This window comes from Panthera tigris, chromosome C1 (genome assembly GCF_018350195.1).
Source record: "Panthera tigris isolate Pti1 chromosome C1, P.tigris_Pti1_mat1.1, whole genome shotgun sequence".
NCBI classification, from domain to species: domain Eukaryota; kingdom Metazoa; phylum Chordata; class Mammalia; order Carnivora; family Felidae; genus Panthera; species Panthera tigris.
In genome coordinates, this window is record NC_056667.1 from 32,768,441 (window position 1) to 32,787,118 (window position 18,678).

General features: G+C 37.2%; 1 protein-coding gene and 1 long non-coding RNA gene across 6 annotated transcripts in view; one reads left to right on the forward strand and one right to left on the reverse strand.

Moving 5' to 3' along the window:
• The window catches only part of LOC122241282, a 44,823-nt gene extending 39,235 nt beyond the window's left edge, over positions 1 to 5,588 (forward strand). Inside the window, exon 6 of one of the 4 annotated variants that reach the window (XR_006221327.1) lies at positions 4,578 to 5,588. This is a non-coding gene — a long non-coding RNA (uncharacterized LOC122241282). The remainder of the gene's footprint in view (positions 1 to 4,577) is intronic. The other 3 variants (XR_006221326.1, XR_006221325.1, XR_006221324.1) reach the window with 3 other exon arrangements.
• The window catches only part of FOXJ3 (forkhead box J3), a 148,751-nt gene that overhangs the window by 113,300 nt on the left and 16,773 nt on the right, over positions 1 to 18,678 (reverse strand). For both annotated transcript variants that reach the window (XM_042996820.1, XM_042996819.1), the window contains exon 2: positions 12,891 to 12,951. In XM_042996820.1, coding sequence (XP_042852754.1) covers positions 12,891 to 12,934 — 44 coding nt within the window. In that variant the 5' untranslated portion in view covers positions 12,935 to 12,951. The remainder of the gene's footprint in view (positions 1 to 12,890; positions 12,952 to 18,678) is intronic.

Genomic DNA, 18,678 nt, shown 5'->3' on the forward strand with positions numbered 1-18,678 from the left:
ACACTGATTATCACTACATACCTATTAGAATGGCTAAAATTAAAAGACTGACCATACCATGTGTTGCCAAAGATATGGAGCAACTGGAATTCTCACACACTGCTGGTGAGAATGTAAAATGGTACAATACTTTCAAAACCAGTATGACAGTTTCTTAAACATAAACCTACCATGTGATCCTGTCATTTAATTCCCAGGTATTTACCCAAAATAGATAATATGTCCAAAGACACACGTATAAATGTTCACAGCATTTTTATTTGTAATAGCTAAAGCTGGAAAACAATCCAAATATACATCAACAGGTAAATGTTGTACACATATCCAATGGAACAAAAAGGTATGAACTATTGATGCACGCAGAGACACAGGTGAATCTCAAGGTAATTATGCTAAATTAAAGAAGATGACAAATAAAAAAATATATACTATACAGTTCCATTTCTATACAACTTGAGAAAATGCAAATATACATATAGGGACAGAAATGCAGATCAGTTGATATCTTGCAAAAAGTGACAAGAACCATACAGGGACTTGGGAGTGATGGTTATGTTGTGGTAATAATTTTATGGGGGGGGGGGCAAGCTTATCAAATCATACTGTATCTCAATAAAGCTGTTTTAAATATATATACCGTAAAACCTTGGTTTGTGAGCACAATTCGTTCCAGAAACATGCTTGTAATCCAAAGCACTTGTACATCAAAGCAAATTTCTCCTTAAGAAATGGAAACTAGGATGATTTGTTCTACAACCCAAAAATATTCATATAAAAATGATTACAATACTGTAATATAATACAAAAAAATAAAGAAAATACAAAATATAAAGAAAGCTAAACAAATTAACCTGCACTTACCTTTGAAAACCTTTGTGGCTGGTGTGAGGGAAACAAGAGAGAGGAGGATTATTGTGCAGGACGACTTTCACTAGCACTAACAAAATCACTGCTACCTATTGGTTCAATGGAATCTTTTTCTTTCCATGCAACTTTTAAAGGAACTATCCAATGACACTTTTATTTCCTTTTGAGGATTTCACGGAAATGTGACATTGCATTGTCTTTAAACAGACTCATTTCTCACATTGCTAAAGCCTTATTCGGGTGGTGCTTTTCTACAAGATTTTGAACTGTTTCCCACATTTTACACATCTCCCTAATCTCATTTGAAGTGAGGGATTCCTCTGCCTTTTTCTCCTCCTCCTCTGCAGATGAGATCTCGTCGATAACCTCTTGCTGTTGCTCATGATACAGATCCATCAGTTTGTCAGCTCCTGGCCATGTTCCTCTCCAACTCTTTTTTTTTCTTTTTAATATTTATTTTTGAGAGAGAGAAAGAACACAAGTGGGGGAGAGAGCAGAGAGAAGAGAGGGAGAAGAGAGGATCCCAAGCAGGTTGCACACTGCCAACACAGGGCCTGGCAGAGGGCTTAACTTATGAACCATGAGATCATGACCTTAGCTAAAATTGAGTCGGACACTTAACCGATGAGCTACCCAGGCACCCCCCTCCACCAGCTCTTGAATATCGTCTTCATTCACTTCCAGTCCCATGGTCTTCCCTAAGAATATAATTTCATTGACAACTGGCAGCTCCTATCCATGAGTAAGCCCCTCTAAGTCATGTCCAAGAATGCAATCAGGCCACAGTTTTCTCCAAGAAGAATTGAGGGTTCTCTTGCTGATCCCATCCTAGGCTTTACTGAGGACCTTGAGACAGTTCACAATGTAGAAATTATTTTTCCAAACTCTCGGAGGGTAAGGTTTGTTCCTTAGGTCACCTTGAAGCATCAGTGAAATAGTGCTTTGGTGTAAAGCTTTTTAAAGTTAGAAGGACTGGAGGACTGGAGTGGTGCTGGGAAGAAAGAACTTGACTTTAATGAACTCGAATTCCTCCAGTAAGTCATCCTCAAAGCCTGGAGGATGAGCAGGAGCATTATCCATAACCAGCAAGGCTTCAAGTGGCACCTTTTCTAAAAGGTGTTTCTTCACTGCAGGACCAAAGACCTTGTTGATCCACTCAATGAACAAGACACAAGTGACCCAAGTCTTACTGTTGGACCTCAATATAACATTTAGCTGGCTCTTCTGCACCTTGCATTTCTTGAAGGCTTGTGGATTCTCAGAATGATAGATGAGCAAGGGCTTGACTTTTAAATTACCGCTTGCATTAGCACAAGAGAGTGAGACAGTCTTTCATGGGCTTGTGATGGGGTATTGTATTCTCTCCTTCTGTAAAGTAGGCCCTCTTTGGCATCTTTTTCCAAAAAAACTGTCACCTCGCAGTTAAAAACTTACTCCAGCCAGTATCACTCAGAAACCATGAGCTTCTGGAACTCAGTAGTGAAAACCTCAGCTGCCTTAGTGTCCAAATTCACAGGCTCTCTGTGCCTCACACCACTTTGGATGCCATTTCTCCTCTTACAGTTATCAAACCATCCCCTGCTTGCCTTGAAGCCTTGTTCCTTTTCTGTTGACGTACATGGTGGTTTACTTACAAGGCTGGTGTACAAGGCCTTTGCCTTACTGCAGATGAAATTCTCTCTCATGGTATCACCTGCTACTTGCTTCTCATTTATCCAAACCAGAAGTAACTTCTCTACACCTTCCAGAACACGTGGCCATTGCTTTGATATTTCGCTGCATCTAGCCCCCTTATTTCTTCTTTAATATTGTGCAAATGGTCGATGTAGACTTCTAAAATCTTGCAATTTCAGCCACTCTCATTCATACTTCACGATTTCCTTAACTTCCATCATAATCATTTTCTTCTTCTTACCACCTTTTTTTTTCAACCTTTTTCTGTATGGGGGCCACTGTATACACTCTCACAGATGTTGACTATAGTACAGTATTAATAAACTCTTGTCATATACTGTATTTAATGTAACTGGCAATAAGGCAGCAGAGCAAAGAGTCTATATCTGCAGGCAGCCTGACCTAGAATGAAGCAAAGCAATCCTAAGCTTACTCTTGTGTGGAAAAGCAAAGGACTGTCCATAGGTGCATTAAAGTGACCAAAAATACACTAATGCCAGATGTGGACACCTTCCAACGTTCTGAAAAATCAGATTTCTGCCAAATACCTTGGCCTGAGACCAGCATCCAAGCAAGGGAGACAATCACCCACAGTCCCACAGCAAGAGAGAGAGAGAAGAACCACTGGCTCAGTTGTGATCATGTGACATTCAACGTCACATACTACTCTTACTGCAAGACATTGCTCCTTTATCAAGTTAAAATTTACTAGAAATGTTTGCTGGTCTTACAGAATACTCACAGAACAAGTTACTCACAATCCAAGGTTTTACTGTGTGTGTGTGTGTAGTGATTTTGAGTAAATCACAAAGAAAAAGTAAACTGGAAGAAAAAATTTAAAAACTTTTTTGCTCTAACCAAAAAAATTGTGCCCAGAATATTTTAAGAACTCTTACAATGCAATAAGACAACAAACTACACGGTTTTAAAATGTGCATAAGGTATGAATAAAGACATACAAGTAGTCAATGAGCACATGAAAAGATGTACAACACATCATTAGACAATAGGAAAAAACAAATTAAAATCACAAGTGAGATACCACTCTATACCCATTAAATATCTAAAATCAATTTGAAAAGCAGTAATATCTTCCTTTATGAATTTAAACCCCGTAAGTTTTGTCTTGATTATCAATAACAAAAATAACTGTATCTGTGCTATACAGTAAAGCATGAGTGATTATCCCCACTTTATATGGCTTCTAATCCATTAATCTGATTACAATACATGGGCTTCTCAGGTTTTTATTTTTTGAATTATCTATAGGCCTACCTGTAATAAAGTAAGCACTGTATTTTTCTCAGGCTCTACTCACTCAAATAGCGTCATCTTTCCATAACCTCCACGAATTATCTTTTTTATACCTTCTTACATAGCTAATACATCACTCTCCAAGTTGGGCGGGGGGGGGGGGGGGGGGGAGGGAAGGGGAGTGGAAAGAGTGTTAACTGTGAGGAAATGGTTTCCTATGCTTAAAATTTCCATTCAGTACCATAACCTTCAACAGGGACCTGTCCATCAGCACCTATCCCTTAGGCTCTCAAGTAAGCATCCGTATGGGGCAAAGTCATCTTTCTGCTATCCTTTTCTTTTGTTGTTTCTATGACAATCTTGAATGCTAATAAGCACATAATGAGTATGGATTCAATATGTATCTGTCAAATAAACAGAACTGGGGTAACAGTCCAATTCCAAATCCACAATTCTAAGGATACTCTGTTCCAAAAGGAAGGTAGAAATCCAGTCTTCAATTTATTACCCACATGACTATTAGGAAAGGGTCTGAATCCTAAAAACATCCTCTCTTGAAATCCTAACTCTTCTCACCCAACACAGGATACATGCTGCTTTGTATCAGACACTCCCTGTAGTATTTTGCCTAGCTCACCATGCCCTTTCTCGGAGTTGTCTCCACCCCCAGAGCCCTGAAAGTCTTCTTTACACCATATCTGTATGAGTACTACAACAAATTAAAGGATGAAAACCAGGGTTGATATTTGACCTAAATTGTTCACCTGAATTCTCTTCCTTAGGAATTCAGAATTAGGACTGAAGTGGTCTGGGCTGGTATCTTGAATGAAGAAGCTATGAACTTGAGAGGTATGGGATGACCATGTGCCCGAAAGACAAAGAAAGCTTATTTGCATAAATGAAGAAATAAATTACAGAGAAAAGCAACAGAGAAGAGAGTATACTGCCTAGTTTCCTAAGAACCTAAGTTTTATTTCCTCAAGAGATCCAGCTATCCCTGGGTTCTGTGAAACACCCCTGTATTCTCCACAAATAAATTCCTTTTCTTTTTTGATGTATCCAGTGCTGGTTTCTTTTACTTGCAGCCAAGCAAAGCTTGACTAAAATAAGCTTACTAAATCATAAATCAAATCATATTTCTTTTTTATTTTTCAGTATTTTTTTATACCATATACACTGTTGACAGGCACAGATTTTACATTTAACTCTTTTACTTTGCCAGTATACCCACTGATGCTTTTTATTCCCTATTATCTCTTATATTATTTCCCCCATATGTATATGAATTCATGACAACTCAAATTCCTCTACCATCTCCCCATAAAAAAAGCTGATGCTTTTCATAAAAACATTTTTTCAATTTTAGACAATGGATTTCAAAATTAAATCACCAGTTTTCTGTCACTTTTTTCCAGTTTCCTGCATTCATATTTCCCTTTTACAACTATTTTTTATAATATCCTCAATTAAGTGGATTTTTTTTTTACAGCCTTCATTTTAAGAAAAAGCCTCAAATGATGATAAATAATGACAACCAAGAGGCAGAACTTCGTGATTAAGAGCATGGGTACTGGAGCAAGACCTACAATATGAATCCCAGCTCTGTCCACTAATTCACTGCATGTGCTTCAGTTAAGCTCAACTTTTGTATTTCCATTTCCTCATTTGTGAAATGAAGATAATGGTACCAACTTCATAGAGCTGTTGGGAGGGGATTTAATTTATATACTTTAAAATGCTTAAATAATGCTTGGTCTAGTAGTAAGAACACCATAAATGCTAGCTTCCAAAGTCAATATTCAGTCACAAAAGTAACTTTTAATAATATGTCCTTAAGTCAATGACTGATCAATGGTACTCTTCAATACCTAATGCTCAGAAATGGAAGCTCTAGGATATTCGGTCATTTTAGATCAAAGATTAAATTACATTTCGTATACTCCAGGCCAGCACAGTCCAACAGAATTTCCTGCAACAATGGAAAAGTACATGTGCTATCCAGTAGGATAGTCACTAGCCATGTGTAGCTACTGAGCACTTAAAATGTGGCTAGTGTGCCTAAGGAACTGATTTTTCTTCTTTTTATTTTTAATTAATTTAAACAGCCACATGAGGCTAGTGGCTACTATATCAGACAGTACAGCTCTAAAAAATAAGTCAGAGGGGCGCCTGGGTGGCTCAGTTGGTTAAAAGTCCAACTTCAGCCTAGGTCATGATCTCACCATTCCTATGTCGGGCTCTGTGCTGATAGCTCAGAGCCTGGAGCCTGTTTCAGATTCTGTGTCTCCCTCTCTCCCTCTGCCCCTCCCCTGCTCATGCTTGGTCTCTCTCTCAAAAATAAACAAACATTTAAAAAATTTTTTTGTTTTTAAGCCAGAAAAGTTCAAAATATAGCTTAGAAAAATTTGTCAAAATTACATAGTTGTCAAAATTAAGAGGATTTCTCATTACTCCTCATTTAATTGGAATATGCCACATCTAACGTGCAAATTAACAGATTCTATCAATTTCCCCAAAAAGCTTGATAAAGGTGGTAACAATGAGGGACGACCAGGTAGCTCAGTTGATTGTGTCTAACTCTTGATTTCAGCTCAGGACATGATCCCAGGGTCATGATACTGAGCCCCAAGTCAGGCTCTGTGCTGAGCATGGAGTCTGTTTAAGATTCTTTCCCTCTCAGGGTGCCTGGGTGGCTCAGTAAGTTAAGTGTCTGATTCTCAGTTTCAGCTGGGGTCATGACCTCATGGTTTCATGAGTTCGAGCCCTGCATCAGGCTGTGCGCTGCTGGTGTAGAGCCTGTTTGGGATTCTCTCTCTCTTCCTCTCTCCCTCTCTGCCACTCCCCTACTCACGCTGTCTCTGTCTCTCTCAAAATAAATACATAAACTTAAAAAAACTTAAAAAAAAAAAGGGGCGCCTGGGTGGCTCAGTCGGTTAAGCGGCCGACTTCGGCTCAGGTCACGATCTCGCGGTCCGTGAGTTCGAGCCCCGCGTCGGGCTCTGTGCTGACAGCTCAGAGCCTGGAGCCTGCTTCAGATTCTGTGTCTCCCTCTCTCTCTGCCCCTCCCCTGTTCATGCTCTGTCTCTCTCTGTCTCAAAAATAAATAAACGTTAAAAAAAAAATTTTTTTTTTAAATTAAAAAAAAAAAACTTAAAAAAAGATTCTCTCCCTATGCCCCTCTCCCCTGCTCACTAATTTAAAAAAAATTTTTTTTTATTTTTCAAAGATAGTAACAATGATAAACTATGGCATGATCATGCAAAAGCTATTTTTGCCACTGTGTGGGAGAGACCTGACAGCATAAAATTATAGACATAACAAACATATGACATTCAATGTCAGCGAACATCCTTAGCCTGAAGGCCAGTTGCAAACCTGAACACTACTGGTAGATACTCTAGAATCTACAAATTCAGAGTGAAGGGGAGATAGAAGGGAGAAAAGAAATCCCACCCCCCCCACCCCCCGCCGCCATGTTCTTGAGCTGACAGCAAAGGATACCAATTTGTCCTCTTTTATTCTAAAAATGATGACCTCTTTGCTTCCTACTATTGAAATAGAGAAAAGAGGAAAAAATATGCCAGGTGACTTATGTATACATTTAATCCCATGAATCTTAACAGACCAGTAAGGTAAGCATTAATAACCCTATTATAGCAAAATTGGGAAAAGTGAAACAACTTCCTAAGATCATATGAGTAATATATGGCAGAGATTTAAACCTGTAGTGAAACAACTTCCTAAGATCATATGAGTAATATATGGCAGAGATTTAAACCTGTAGCTACTTGATGCTAAGACTACATATCAGAGCTGCCTTATCAATACCAAGCCTATTACTAGAAACAAGGCAGCAAGAGGTCTTAAAATAAATCCACCCTGCTCTGGCCATTCTAAATAGCAAAACAGCAGGATCAACAGTATCAAGAGAAGAGAAATGAGGAAACAGATGGATAGGAAATACATCTGGGATGCTAACACATGAGCTTCACTGGTGCTAAAATATCCCTATGTGTTTCCTAGTATATCCTAAACAGACAGCCTGGATCAATAATCCTCTTTAAGGGAGAGGTATAACAAAAAGGAAAAAGCAAGTGCAAAAAAAGGGTAAAAGCAGAAAAAAAAAAAAAAAAAAACCCCACAACAACAAAAGGACAAGATCTCAGGTAGAAGTGTCACCAGAAACTACTTATAGTGCTACGAATAACCCAGTGTCCCAAAATTTATATACATATGAATCATAAAAATTCAATCCTATAAAATTACCAGGCAATTCAGAAATGCAGAAAGGACCTCATTTGAACAAGTCTAAAGAAACATCAAATTTTATTTTGCTTTAATCAAACCAAATAATAAGTCTATTGCTACAACATGTGAAAGAAATTATGTACACATATGTGTTGACTTGTCTACATAAAGCAAATGTTCAAGGTGAGTTTCTACTTTCAGTAAGCATTTGCTCTTACTGAATCTGTACTTGGAAATAAAATACAGGTACATCTCAGGATTCAAATCCATCTTATGCAAACTCAGGAACCAAACAAATTCTGCTAAATTTTTAAGATTCTATTGTTTGATAGAAACCATATCCATCATCATCTGAATTCTCACTCTTACTATTCAAAACTGAGGAACTGAACAGATGTACATGACTCAGTATTCACTATCTAGATTATCCAAACTGAGACTATGAATGCAATAGATTTAAACTGCAAGCAATATTTGTGAATCTTATATCAACTTTTAATACAATTTCACATAATTTACAAAATCAGGATTGTTTTTTCTTTTAGAAATGTAAGCATTCTGTTAAAATCACATAAACACTAGCTGCAAAATAGATCTGAAAAAAACATTTTTTTATACATTTTATTCTTAGCGGTTTGCCAGAACAAGTTATTAAGTTACTGCCTCTCAGCTCCAACCAAACCCCAAGCCCTGCTTCCCAATCTGCCTTAATGATGCTAGAACTGGGACTCTGTAAACCACATGTGCTTTGCCAGGTGGTTTCCTATAAGGTTCTGCCAAAAGGGAGCGTTTAAAGATGGACCACAACTCTGGGGAAGGAAAAAGATACTGGTGCCTTCTAGTTTATTCTTTAGGCTTCATAAAAGCATTACCCCACCAAAGATTTCTTCACTCCTACAACAGCAGATCCTCCCCCATAGTACTAAGTGAATCCCGTTTATAGTTTTCCCAACACCTGTGGAACTATTTTCATCATACACAATTGAAAGACACCCAGCACTGATCAATACCCATTCCTCCGAGGTCTGGGTCTCAAGCCCTAGGGACCCCTCTTTTGAACTCAGACACCAGCACAAGTCATACAGTGCCTTCTCCTCAGAGGTCCAAGTTTTGGTTCTACAGGACCCTTCCTTTAAATCTCTAGGTTTTCCCTTCGGTCTCAGAGCCCTTGGGGCTGGTAGATGCTTCTGGAAGTCTCTCTCTCCATGATCCTTAGAGTTTTATTTTTATCCTTTCTGTTACGTAGTTAACATTCTGTTAAGGTATCTCTGTACAAATAAGTGGTGTGGTTTCTGCCCCTGACAGCACCCTGATTTAAGAAAAAAAAAAAAAAAAGGCTCATTATACAGAATACAGTGTTGTTACAGTAACTTGCAAATATTCAATGCTACCTATACTAACAAGCAAAGAAAAACAAAGTGTTAATTAAAACCAATTTGGTCAAAATTAAAGAGTATACCTTGCTATTGTAGGGAAATAGGTGCTATTTACATAAATGGGTTAGGAAAAAAAGCTTAGGGCTGAAAGCTGCCACCACTGGGGTGAAAACGCCAAAGGTTAGCTAGTGAAATATTGTAACAGGATCGTAAGTAAAACTACTTTCCATCTGACACCAATGTACTATTGTACTTTGATCAGAAACTCCATTTGCCCCCAGACCCTTTGCTTTTTACACATACAAGTTAATGATTACTATCTGATTGTTTTCTCCACATTCACATATATAAGATCTTGTTTTCTTCATGTTCACCACGTGGGTAATATCTTGTGAGCTCAATAAATTTGGAGCAGAAACCCCTATTTGGGGCTCCTGTCTCCTCCCAGACATTTGCCTCTCTCATATTCAATTCTGCATCTGCTCTATTGCTGGACAAGAGAGAACTCCAGACTCACAGTCTGTGACACCTATCACTACAAAATTTTTTGCAATCATTCTTTTACAGAAATATGGGGTGTCTTTTTCTAATTCACACATTAACACTTACTAGTATAGAACTGTATGATACGAAGACATTAAAAATGGCCATCTCTCTCTGTCTTCCCAAATTTTCTACAATGTGTTATTTTAATACATAAAATACAAGTTCAATTTAAAAAATAATCCTAACATATTCAGATTAAATACTGAATATCTACCAAAACAATACTTAACTTGTTTATTAGCCTAAATATTTAAGGTAGTGGGGCATAATCCATTTACTACCCTTTCCTACCCAACAGATTTTTAAATATCACATACTTTCATTTCAGCCCCTACCTTCATTTACACTAAAAGGTCCACTCCCACTCTCACCTATGCCTACAAATCCCTACCTACCTACCCATTTTCTCATTCTCAGCCACATATCCAGCTCTTCACCACCAACTCATATACTTCCTATTTTGAAGCTAGCCATTTTCTAGATATACAGATAGTACAACCCAAGATACATATAAAGGTAGTACATACAAGTAAAGTATGTTTATCAGTGCATTTGAGTTAAGAGTTCTGACTATTCCTATTTGGATCGTGTCACTGGGGAGGTCATTTCTGGTTTGGGGAAGACTATGGGAAAGCAGACTAAAATTTGTATGGTTTTAAGTAATCCAGTTTCTATCCCACCACCACCATCAAAGAATAGTCATTCTTTTCTCTTCCTTGTATCAAACTCAAGGCTTGCCTCCAGTTACAAAAAAAATCAATGACAAACGACGGTTTTCTACCCATACATTTAAGACTAGGAACTCTCTGCTTCGTAAATGGACCGTGCAGAATATTAACAGAAATGAAAGCTGTATATAAAACTACCAAATAACCCAACTCAGACACCAGAGTCCTAATGTTAAATTTATAGCTATATGTTCAAAAAAGATTCTAGAATATTATGCACAAGAATTGTCAGTGTTACAAATTACCAAATTATCAAATAACTCAAGGTTATCTCTTTTCTTTCATCATCCCTTCCAATTCTATAATTCTACCAAGCACAAAAGTTAGATATACATTATTCCTAACCCAATGTCACATGCAAGCTTAAACCTTAACATAAAAACTCAAATAAAGGGGTTTATAATCTCAGTCCATGACTTTGGTATAGGATTACTTCAGCATATTCCACAACTAAAATTACTTTCAGGAAGTCTAATCAACAGAAGATCAAAGTCTGAAAAATATCCCAATATGACCATATCCAAAGTTTTAAACATTCAAAAAAAGGGTAAAATGATTCCTCCCATCATACTGGGCAGTAATCACTATTAGGTCAATTAGTTCCACAGGAGCTTTGGGAATTAAAGAAACGATAATAGTCTTTTTTAAAAGGTTCTATTCAGAGCTACATAGGTGTCCCTTGTTTGGAGGCAGGGGCAGAGGACACACAAAGTAGAAAAGCAAATCTCTCCATCTATTTCCTCAAGCTGGAGATGCATTCTCAGGGAAAGAGGTGCCATAATGGCAAAGATTAAAGCTTTCCTAACTGAGGACAAAGGATAGCCATCCCTGACTGGCTGAAAATTCAAGAACATAAAAATGCAACTTTATTTTTCTTCTGTGGCATTCTAGACAATCAAAACTGCTTTCAAGCCAAGGATTCCTTGAATTCACATTCATCACTCTAATAATTTTTTATCCCTCCTTTCTCTCCTGCCCTCCAAAACTGAGCAATCCCAACTCTCTTCATCACTTACTCTATTTTAGCCACACTGACTTCCTCACTGTTCCTCCAACACACAAGGCAAGTCTCCTGCTCTACCAGTTCCTGGATTCCCTCTGCCTGGAATGCTCATATTCCACATACCCAAAGTGGAAAAGTCCATCTCTCTTTCAGGTCAATTGTCACCATTTCAGTAAAGGTTTCCTTGGCTACCCTATCTAAAAATAACACACACCCCTGTATTTCCCATTCCCTTTCTCTATTTTATTTTTTACCTTAGTCCTTATCACTAACATACTTTTTGTGCTCACTTCAGCACCATATATAACAACAGATACTTCTTGTTTATTAATTGTCCCTTCACCAGAAGGTAGCTCCAGATTATAGGATTTTGATCTGTTACGTTCACTGTTACAGCCCTAGCATTGAGAATAGTGCTTGACAACATATTAGGTGCTCATATGCTGAATAAATGATGCACTAGTTGAAGCAGTTGCAAGTAGTTAAATGATGCTTCCATCAACACTTCATACGCTAGTCTGAAAGATTTTAATTAACAGATTAGACTTAGGTTATTTTTTCAGACTGTTCTCTGGGACCTGCAACAACCCCTCAGGGGCAACTGTGGGGGTAGAACATGAAAGCCTAAGCAAACAGAAAAAAGTCCTGTATATATCTGTTTTATTCACTGGATTTCACATAAGATTTAATTTGTAGAAAGGACTTAGCAACTTCAAAAAAAATCTAAGACTACTAGGTTGTATGTAACTTAGCTCCTACTTTTTACACTTTATTTATTGCAAATGAGGATCATCAAGGTGTCATGTTTACATCATCATTTACAAAGAGATAAAAACTAGCACTGAGTCTTATTTAATCTGCTACACAAAGGCAACCAAAATTTACTGGGTATTTTCTAATTAAAACAAGTAGAAAGCAGAATCCTTTTTTTTAAAAGGAATGACAAAGAAGTATAAAAATTTTGTTACTCCATATACAAGAACATATGTAAATTCACTAAATGGAAATTAAGACCCAAATCCCATTATCACAAATGTCTCTGTGAGCAAAAATATCTCCCAACCCATCAGATAGCATAGTCTGACAAAACTATCAGTATTTTATTATCTCACCTTGATTTCATCCTAATATGATCTGACCAGCATAACTTTTAAAATGTTACATGTTCCAATAAGGAAAAAAAAGAGTACTCACCTTAATGAAGTTACAGATGGACAAGCTTGTCCATACAAACCCATCTGGCCACAAAGAGAATCTGAAAAGTAAACAAGAGTTAGTTATTAGAAGCTCCAAAGTAAATTAAACTGTAAATAAGACTCATTTCTAATTAAAACACTCTGAAAACAAATAGAAGGCTAAAACATTCACCACTATCTGAACAAATACCCATATGAATCAAAAATGCTATTAAACGATAAGAGGAATTATACTGAAGAAGACAAACATACCAGAGAATAAGAGAAATACACTGTAACATCCAAAGGAGCTGAAAACTCAAAATTTAGCAAATTGTTATGCTTATGATATACAGAGACTGCGTCCAAACTATTTAGTAGAATCCCATGGATTGCAGAGAGGTGTCTAGAGGAGACCAAAGAGCTGAGTATGCAGGTTCCCATCCTCACATAACTGTCCCCCACTCTATCTACTCTTCAATCAAAGCAGTGCTATCTTTCCTGGTTTTATACACCAGACTTCACTAAGACTTCATCTGAAGAATGGTTCCATTGTTTAAAAAAAAGAGTTAATAATAACATTTGAACAAAGGAGTTTGGAATAAGAAGTTCCAGGTTCAAATTCTACTGTGATACTGTGAAACTTTGAAGAATTTATGTAACCTCACTGAACCTCAGATTCTTCACCTGTAACATGGGGATAAATACCATCTATGTAATTTTATTTACTCATCAGGGATAAACTGCAGGTTTGTTGTTAGATTAAATAAATTAATGAGCAGATGTAAAAGTCTCTATTAGCACTACTAATTGGCAAAAGGATGATCCACAAGTGTCTACAGGTAACATGAATGAGAGAAGCTGGAATGGATATAAGCATATACACATGAATACACTGCACAAATGGTAGAGACTGTGTGCAACTAAAGAAAACATGTTCATGCTGCAGGGGATGGATCAGCTACTATTCCCAGTTCCAGCCAATTGCTGTTAAGCAGGACTGCAAGCCCAGTATTCTAAGAAATAATTTTTATTTTTTTAAGATTTTATGTTTTTTTTAAATCTCTACACACAACGTGGGGCTTGAACTCACAACCTCAAGATCAAGAGTTGTTGCATGCTCTTCCAAATGAGCCAGCTAGGTGCCCCTCTAAGAACTAATTTTTGTAGAGAAGCAAGATATCCAAAATTTTATTTATAATCTCCTGATTTTTATTTTCTTAACACTATGTGGACCAAAGAAAACATCAGATTTTGTCCCAAGTTTATAACCTTTAATCCAGAGGCTGACTGAACTCCCTGCATCTAATTGTTCCCGCACACACTGGACAGAGACAAGGCACTTCTCTTTCTGGCAGAATGACAGACTAGATAGCTTAATCAACATGCCACTGAAAATTAAAAACAATAGACAAAATCTTTTTAAAATCTTTTATAAATTAATCAATAATCCTGCCAAACACTAAATACAAGAGAGAAGCTAAAGAAGTATACAGAGTACTGAAACCAGCTTTCATTCACCTTCAAGGCGTTTTGCCAAACCCTATGAATTTCAGTTTGCAATTACAAGGCCTAACGGGACCCAAGGTACAAGCAGCAAAGTCCAGGTGTTACCCAATAGAATAGTAGCAAGGAAAATGGTTTCTTGGCACTGAGTGCCAAGGAGGACATGGGGGGCAGCTATGATAGCAATAAAACAGTATCTCCTCTGATATTCATAACCATAAACTGACTCTCACTAGATTATGGTTTAAAAAGCTTCATACTTAAAATTTTCTTTAGGGTAGTCCTAGGATGGTAATGTTCCCCACCCATCCTTGAGAAAAGCAAATGCAAATCCTTTCTGGGGAATCTGCCTTTGATCTAGGCCTAGAAGAATTTCCACAGGTAAGGTTCCAAAATAAATAAATTCACAATAGAAAAATCACAAAACCCAGAAGGAGGGAGGGGAAAAAGTCACAAAACATAGAAGAAAACAAATCACTCAGAATAAGATACAGTTGAAACATCAGTAGGCAGAATCAAAACCTCCAAGACTTCCAGATATGGTAACTACTAGACACTTTACTGTTTCACTTTATGGGTGATTTAACTATCCTGTATTTCAATTACCATATGAATCTCAAATCTGTATCTCTAGCAGGGATCAATCTCCTAATCTTCACATAAATATCTAATAACATTCTATCCTGGAAAACCGAAATCTGTCATTTCCAAAACAAAATTCATCATCTTTCTTTAATGTCTTTCCTATCATAAAATGACACAATCCTATTATATAAGAATGGCCTTCTAGCCTAACTCCTTTCTTTGCCTTTGTTAGAGCAGAACACTTCTTTCCAACTCTTGATTTCTATGAGGAATGACTGACTTCTCTAAACACTCCTGGGCTCTTAGCCCACTCCTCACCAAAGAGGTAAGTAACTTGGTTACTAGGTAGAGATAACTCCAGGACTCTACATCCAGGACTCTACTGGCAGTGATCTGGGTGTACCTGCTCTGCTGACCCTAACAATCTAGATACCAGGTGGGCTGTCCCATGGTCTAAATTAGGTCAGTGGGGATAAAAGAATGTGGAGAGTGAGCTAGACCATTTGGTTTTTAAATCTAAACCACATTCTACAGTCGTCTACAATATCAGCTTTAGCAAAAACAAAGGTAACTCCTCGAAAAGTTACCATATGAACCAGCAATTCAACCCTAGACATGTATGTATGTGTGTATGTCTATATAAAAAATCTTCTTTGGGACAGATGGACAGACACACACACACACAGATTGGTATGTGCACATCCCAAAAGAATTTAAAACATATGTTGACAAAAACTTGCATACAAATGTTCATAGCAATATTATTTATAATGGCAAAAAAAACAGAAATAAAACAAATGTTCAACGATGAATGGATAAACAAAATGTGGCATATCTACACAATATCCATACAATATACAATATTATTCAGCCATAAAAAGGAATGATAATCTGTAACATGCTACAACGTGGATGCTAAGAGAAAGAAGTCAGACACAAAAGGCCACATATTTGGAAAGCAGATTAGTAGTGACCGTAAGATGGGGGGGATGCAGACGGACTGCTACCAGGTTTTTTTGGGATGATGAAAAGTGTTCTGGCACTAGACAGCAATGATAGTTGTACAAAACTAGCACAAAGTTTGTAAAAAAAAAAAAAAAAGAAAGAAAAGAAAACCCAATTTTAAAAGCAGTAATATTTTATTTTTTCAACTGTCTGTTCTTGTTTAAACTCCTCAGTTCAGAAATCAGGCAAGGGAACAGGATCTTATATTTTGAGTCCCCCAAACATCAGCACCTTTAGGATCCCCAATGGGTTACCAATTACCACCAACTCTAGCTCCTAGATATCTTTCTAATCTGCTCTAGCTTCAATGCCTTAGTTTCAGTTTTTTGCCTTTTTAATCCAGATAACTGCTCCTAAATGGTGAACTCCAGGCTGGGGTTCTGCCAATCTTCTCCCTACCCAGCAAATGATCAGCAACATGGAAATCTCACAAAAGAAGGTTAAGGTTCACAGTTCAGTCAGGAAAGTCTCAGTGTCCTCTGAATTATAAGCTCATATTTCTGAAGCCAACTGTAGTTGAATAATCGTATTAACTAATTCAATTACATCCATAATTTATACAGTTTAAGGTGGTGTCAAAAGTACCTAGAATTTTCTCCAAATGCTTTAAAACCCAACATGCAAGAAAGTCTGTGCAGAATGACACTACCAGACTGGTAGTAAAAACCAGTCATTTCATTTGATGAGTATACTCCAGTAGAAGCTACTGTACTACATACCATTAGCAACACGAGAATATGGAATTCCTTTTAACACAAGCAGTCTTCAAGTGTATATTAAATTGAGTTACAGAGGCACTTGCCTGGCTCAGTCAGTAGAGCATGTGACTTGATCTCGAGGTTATGAATTCAAGCCACACAGTGGGCACAGAGATTACTTAAAAAAAATTTTTTTAATAAAATAAAATTATTTTATTTATATATATATAAATATTTATTATTTATATATATATAACTATATATATAGTCACATAAAAACTACATATAGTTTTTATATAACTATAAATAGTTGTAAACTATTTACACTTAGGAAGCAAATGTTTAACAAACTAAAAGTAGTATAATGATGCATTATTTGGGAGCAGTAGGTGAAATGGGACTAAGTATTTTGAAAAAGCTCCGAAATAATTACCTTAATTCTTATTTTCCTTTCTCCCACCGACACAGGGATATAATGCCTTATAGTTTACAAATTAAGTCAAGACCTAGATTGGAATCCCAATTGTGACCTTTGGTATATTGTTAACTTCTCTAAGCTTAATTTCTTCATCTCCACAAAAGAGAAGATTCATGCATCAGTTCCTGTGAGCACAGCTTGAATGGAAGCGTAGGCATAATATTAGAAGAATTAAAAGTTTGTTCAAAATAAATGCTACAGCACTAGAGGTAAGAGACTATTCCTTCTCTTTTTCTTATTTCCTAACTCAGACCTATCTTTCAAAAGATTTCAAAGTATAAAATTCACTAGCACCCATGAAGGAACAACCCCTTTGACTCATGTTACTTAACTAAGCATTGTGACTTGTTATACCATTAGTCACAGGTAATTATTAAAGCAGTCAAGGAAATAACCTCTCTTAATCAGCCTGAAGAGAAGAAATCTGCCAGAGGAAGGAGTAAAGGGAAAAGAATCCCGCTGAGTAGCAATCAGCTGCTCATCTCAGCTCCACTAGATAAACCTGAAGGCAGTGGCACAGCTTGAGCTAAAAAGTGAGATCTGAGTCCTATACTCTTAGAAAGCAATTAAAATCATGTGAGAATGATGGATTCACCACAGGAATATTAAAGGAAGACGAGAGGCCAACCTTAACTTTGGAGAACTTTAATAGATAATTAAGAGAAGAGGCACTAATTAAAAAAAAAAAAAAAAACTTGGGAGAATTGTACTGGAGATGGCTGCAGGTGATTTTAAAGCACAGAAAGGCAACAATGTTATTATTACATGTCAATTAAGATGGACATACACAGAAAACATTGGCTTTTAATACAATATCATGAACACTAAAGAGGGTAGATTTTGTAGCCTAGGGAAAACAAAAAATAGGCTGCAAAAGGGTTAAGAATTAGGAGAGAGAAATACAAGTTTAGCCACAAATTGTATAAAATGAAAGTAAATGGAAAGTGCAATAAGGTCAAGCAGTAAGAGCAGAGAAGAACAGACTAAGAAATCAGGAAGGGTGAAGAATATGTCAGAATGTTCATCACACTATATCCCCCATTATCCTGTTTTGGAGCCTGCTTGGGATTCTCTCTCCCCCTGCCCCTCTCCCCCGTCCATGTGTGTGCTCGTGCGCTCTCGCTCTCTCGCGCGCTCTCTCTCTCTCTAATAAAAAAAAAAGATCCGAATGAAAATTCACCAGACCTTTTAACTATGGTCTTTGTATCCATCAAATACTTCTCCCTACCTCAAGGCAAGTAATTTAGGACCAATCCTCAGTAAGAAGAGCAGTATCCAGAATATATGAAGAATCTTCAAAACTCAATAATAAAAAGATAACTCAATATAGGGATGCCTGGGTGGCTCAGTCAGTTAAGCCTCCGACTTCGGATCAGGTAATGATCTCACGGTCCGTGAGTTCGGGCCCCACATAGGGCTCTGTGCTTAACAGCTCGGAGCCTGGAGCCTGCTTCAGATTCTGTGTCTCCCTCTCTCTGCCCCTCCCCACTGATGCTCTGTGTCTCTGTCAACAATAAACAAAAATTAAAAAAAAA